A 5,615-nucleotide genomic window follows, 5' to 3' on the forward strand; every position below is an offset into this window, starting at 1 on the left:
CCACTGGTGACCTCTCATGGAGTAGTGTCCTCTACAGTTACTACATCCATCCACTGGTGACCTCTCATGGTGTAGTGTCCTCCACAGTTATTACATCCATCCACTGGTGACCTCTCATGGTGCAGTCTCCTCCGCAGTTACTATTCAATATCTTGTCTCTGTCTGCTTCATCTGTTAGTGTCTGCCATTGTACTGTCCAAGGTTCATCTTCCATTCACCACTCATACCACACAAGATGAACACACACAACAAATGAGAATTCTTTAGAAAATATATTTATTATTGACATAAAATATTAAAGTAACAGTTAAAAGCTTCAGATGTGATCAACGATATGATCATATACAAGACTTTTATGAATAAAAGTGCTACAACGTGTGCAATTTCTGATGCCCATAAAACGAGATCAAACCATTAAACTCTGCAATCACAAAGCCTATTTCATATACAAACAGGTTATAGTAAAATATAATACATTTACTAAAGATAAAAATTGTAACAGTGACAAAAAGTAACAAATGTTTTCATGAAAAAAAGTTTAAACATTTAGTTTCCTGATAGTCTTACAATGAGATCGTAACTTTATTGCTCATAAAAAAAGTGTTATATTATAACTACATTTTTTATTTCCAAAATCTATTTATATAAAATCAGCCCAGAAAATATAGGACTAAGAAGATATAGGTAGATGGATAGCAGATGAAACAGGATGGGAGATGTACACTGGTTATTAACATGTTCAGTTCCTGACTGTTAAATACACATGTTCTGCTGATCTGTATCCAGAACCCATCATCGGATTAGGACTGTGATTTCCTGATGTGAACCGCCTTGTCCCTGAAATAGATTAGAAAAAATCATATTATTTTCAGTTGTTAAGACCACTCTTATATTTCAATATCTCTAATTTAGAGTTGTATCTGTTGTCAAATCTGAAACAGGTTCAGTGTGTCTACATTCAGGAGTACCAACTTTGTTTGTACCATTCATAATAAACAACTATATACTAAATCCCTTGAAATATTCAAGTGTAAATAGTATAACAGTTGTAATGTTATTTATGAGAGTCATTCTTACCCCAGTCGGTTGACATGTTGGATCACCGAGCTTTGGGAAGGGTCTGCACACAAATCTTTCCCCTTTTTAGTGTGGAATCTGGAAGAGACACATACAAAACCGTAAGTCCATATTCAACACTCTGTTTTTACAGCATTGTTAACCCATATTTCTATTCAACTATAATTACAGTATAATGTATTTTTCTTGCTGAATAATTTAAAGTTCTCTAAAGAATCCAGTATCTCAATTCAAAACTAAATAATCACATCAAAGATACTCACATGATGGCAGGGATTCTGCAGATTTCAATATCATTCTGTAGGGTATAGCCTACGATAACTCCAAAAGGTATTTCCCCACCAGTATAGCTTTGACAGCAGCCTCTTCTACGACGTCCTGTAAAAAATTAACAAATAAACAATTAAAGAGGAATCTTGATGAAGACTAAATATTACTCTAATTGTCCAACAGTTTATTTCAGTGTTCCAGTAATAACACAGACGGACTAAGACACAACTTTCACAGCAGAATATTGACCTTGTTTAGCTGCAGAAGCCTCAGTAGTGAACAGCCCCACAGCCAGGAGCACGAGCAGCACAATAACAGGGGCTCTGATCTGGGCCATCTCTTCTTCTGTGGTGCTGTGGTTAGTGATGTGATGAGCTGCTGTCTTGTCTTCAGACAGAGAGCTTCAGTGGCTGTGTGAGGTCCTACTCCTCACCAGAGCTATATATATATACTCCTGGTGCAGGTGGAAACTTATTCTCTGAGTGGTGAAATGGGCTTTCCTACCCACGCCTTAAAACCAAAGTTCCACGGCAGAATTTCCCCATCACTTTCCCCAACGAGCAAAAAAAAAGGAACAAGATTCTTCAACAGAACAAGAGGGAGAATGTTTTGAGCCCAATCTTTACTTGCCTATTCATGATCGACAATCATAGTATTAAGTACTAGTATTAAGTACTACATATTTCAATGAAGAATTTGTGTTGATACTCTATCCTATGATCCTGTAGACATATACATATCTGGCAGCCTGGAGAGTGTAAGATTATTGCCTTTCTATTATGAGGTTGCATTGCCAACCACGGTCTCAAATGAACTTATTTTTCTGTGATTATGTGTGTGTGTGTGTGTGTGTGTGTGTGTAGCCATGTACCCACGTCAGTGAAACCACTGCAGATCTTATCAACATTGAACATACTGTATTTACAGTTATCAGATTTATCAGTTCATTTAGGAGGAATACAATGCATTGTGAACTACAGTGGGTAAGGTTGTGCAGTCAAACCAAGGGATTGCCTCTTTTTGTGGCCTATGAAGCAGTTGACACATTTAAAATGGTGATATTGATGAGAAAATATGTGATTGGACTGTTAGATAGCAAACAAACCACAATAGCACCACAGAACCAGTAAATCACTTTGATTTCAAGACAGGCTGAGTGTTGCACTGAGGATGATCAATAACTTTTCTTACAAGACGTATGACAGCTATGATGACATAATGACCCCAGGGCTCTGAGTTGTAATTCCTAATCCTACAGCTCTGACTGATGGTCAACATTCTATACTAGAGGAACACTCCTCTAACCTGTTGAGCAGGGGAATATACATGGGATTGATGTGTGTATTATTTATTTACATTTGCTAGGTATTACTGCACTGTTAGAGCTAGAAACACAAGCATAACATCTGCAAATCTGTGTGCTCGACCAATAAACGTTGATTTGATTTGCACTGAAATACAACAGAGGAATGTAATATCTTATCTGATAAATACAATAGTCCCTTCTATGTGTGTGTGACTGCAACCTGGTCTCAGAGCATTTCATATTATTATGTAATAGAGGTCGACCGATTAATCGGAATGGCCGATTAATTAGGGCCGATTTCAAGATTTCATAACAATCTGAAATTGGTATTTTTGGACGCCTATTTTGCCGATTTATATATTTTTTTCGTATTTCACTGAAAGAATAAACGTTTTGTTTTCGAAATGATAGTTTCCGGATTCGACCATATTAATGACCTAAGGCTCGTATTTCTGTGTGTTATTATGTTATAATTAAGTCTATTATTTGATAGAGCAGTCTGACTGAGAGATGGAGGCTCATACACACTCATACAGCACTTTCGTGCATTTTGCCAGCAGCTCTACGCGATGCTTCAAGCATTGCGCTGTTTATGACTTCAAGCCTATCAACTCCAGAGATTAGGCTGGTGTAACCGATGTGAAATGGCTAGCTAGTTAGCGGGGTGCGTGCTAATAGCGTTTCAAACGTTACCCGCTCTGAGACTTAGAGTAGTTGTTCCCCTTGCAAGGACGGCGGCTTTTGTGGAGCGATGGGTAACAATGCTTCCAGGGTGCTGTTGTCGATGTGTTCCTGGTTCGAGCCCAGGTAGCTGCGAGGAGAGGGATGGAAGCTATACTGTTACACTGGCAATACTAAAGTGCCTATAAGAACATCCAATAGTCAAAGGTCTATGAAATACAAATCGTATAGAGAGAAATAGTCCTATAATTCCTATAATAACTACAACCTAAAACTTCTTACCTGGGAATATTGAAGACTCATGTTAAAAGGAACCACCAGCTTTCATATGTTCTCATGTTCTGAGCAAGGAACTTAAACGTTAGCTTTCTTACATGGCACATATTGCACTTTTACTTTCTTCTCCAACACTTTGTTTTTGCATTATTTAAACCAAATTGAACATGTTTCGTTATTTATTTGAGACTAAATTGATTTGATTAATGTATTATATGAACTTAAAATAAGTGTTCATTCAGTTTTGTTGTAATTGTCATTATTACAAATAAATTAAATAAATCGGCTGATTAATCGGTATCGGCTTTTTTGGTCCTCCAATAATCTGTATCGGTATCAGCGTTGAAAAATCATAATCGATCGACCTCTATTATTTAAATATGAGACTCTATTTCGTATGATATGTTCCAAATTTGCAAACCATATGACATGTTACAATTTATAGCTAGGTGAATATGTACTAACGTTAGGGGTTAGAATTAAGGTTAGACTGATGTTTAGGAGTTAGGATAAAGGGTTAAGGACGGGTTAGCTAACATGCTAAGTACAGTGCTTTGCAAAAGTATTCACCCTCTTGGCGTTTTTCCTATTTGTTGCATTACAACCTGTAATTTGAATTGATTTTAATTTGGATTTAATGTAACGGACATACACAAAATAGTCAAATGAAAAAAATATCTTATTTCTAAACATTTTTGAAATGAAAAACGGAAAGTGGTGCATATGTATTCACCCCCTTTGCTATGAAACCCCTAAATAGATCTGGTGCAACCAATTACCTTCAGAAGTCACATAATTAGTTAAATAAAGTCCACCTGTGTGCAATCTAAGTGTCACATGATCTGTCACATGATCTGAGTGTATATATAGACCTGTTCTGAAAGACCCCAGAGTCTGCAACACCACCAAACAAGTGGTATTATGAAGACTTGCAGCTGTAATTGCTGCAATAGGTGGCTCTACAAAGTATTGCCTTTTGGGGGGGTGAATAGTTATGTACGCTCAAGTTTTCATTTTTTTTGTCTTATTTCTTGTTTGTTTCACAATATTTAAAAAGAAAATCATTTTCAAAGTGGTAGGCCATGTTAAATCAAATGACACAACCTCCCCCAAAAAATCCATTTAATTCCAGGATGTAAGGCAACACAATAGCAAAAATGCCAAGGGGGTGAATACTTTCGAAAGCCACTGGGTTGCTAGACGTTGGTGTTACATGTCTACCTGTCCACCCTGACCAACCACCCTCCTTTCATTTCTACACTAGTTAACCATCTTTCTTATGTAACTATACCAAACATAACATATCATACTAAATAGAGTCTCGGATTTACGTACAGAATAATATGAAATGCTCTGAGACCAGGTTGGTGACTTAGACATCGTTCACTGAAGTGCATGGATGTGGGCTGTTACGTGTAGGTTGTCTTGATAATATGGTTCTTTTCTAGGTCAGAGGAACACAGAATGTGCTGATGACCTCAACTCAAAGGGGGAAAAGTGTTTCTGTAACAACTAAATAGGTCACGATGAAGGGGTTTTAACAGGTCCTCTTCAGTTGTTGCATCATAACTGTCCTGTGACAACCACAACCTTTTCCCCCTTGAGTTTGTCGCACGATTCGCTCATGTTTGATATTTTATGATATTTTCATGTATATCAAGATGGGGACGTTCAACAATGACATAGAACTACTGTCGGTCTACCATTTCTAAACATGGTCTTAGCTTCAACATGTTGGGCAGTGTATGGTTCTTCCACTTTGGAGAACGTTAAGATTGTTGGCTTTTTGTTGTTTTCTGCCATAGAAATACCCGTTGTTAATAAAATTACAAAAAGCCATTACTACTATTACTACTTACAGGTAATCTTTCAATCATGTACAACAGAGATCACAATACTGATTGAAAGACTTACTGAAATGAAGGATCATTTCCATTCACAGAGCCATTGAAGACCACTTCAATGAACTGAAGTGATGAGAAAACCCTTCATTCTCACACCCACT

General features: G+C 37.2%; 1 protein-coding gene across 1 annotated transcript; it reads right to left on the minus strand.

Annotated features, from left to right (window-relative positions):
• Positions 1-306: 306 nt before the first annotated feature.
• On the minus strand, positions 307-1,740 carry LOC129842321 (C-C motif chemokine 4-like). The gene is made up of 4 exons (XM_055910822.1): positions 1,597-1,740; positions 1,341-1,455; positions 1,078-1,155; positions 307-837 (listed from the first exon to the last, which is right to left on the minus strand). Exons 1-4 carry the CDS (start codon positions 1,682-1,684, stop codon positions 801-803), a joined length of 318 nt encoding a protein of 105 aa, XP_055766797.1. The 5' UTR covers positions 1,685-1,740; the 3' UTR covers positions 307-800.
• Between the last annotated feature and the right edge of the window lie 3,875 nt (positions 1,741-5,615).

Source organism: Salvelinus fontinalis, unplaced genomic scaffold (assembly GCF_029448725.1).
Source record: "Salvelinus fontinalis isolate EN_2023a unplaced genomic scaffold, ASM2944872v1 scaffold_0032, whole genome shotgun sequence".
Taxonomy (NCBI): Eukaryota; Metazoa; Chordata; class Actinopteri; order Salmoniformes; family Salmonidae; genus Salvelinus; species Salvelinus fontinalis.

Coding starts and splice junctions, on each gene's coding strand:
- LOC129842321 (XM_055910822.1), bottom strand. CDS start 1,684: ATGGCCCAGATCAGAGCCCCTGTTATTGTGCTGCTCGTGCTCCTGGCT. Junction 1,456..1,596: donor GGCTTCTGCAGCTAAACAAG/GTCAATATTCTG, acceptor AATTTTTTACAG/GACGTCGTAGAAGAGGCTGC. Junction 1,156..1,340: donor TGCAGAATCCCTGCCATCAT/GTGAGTATCTTT, acceptor TGTCTCTTCCAG/ATTCCACACTAAAAAGGGGA.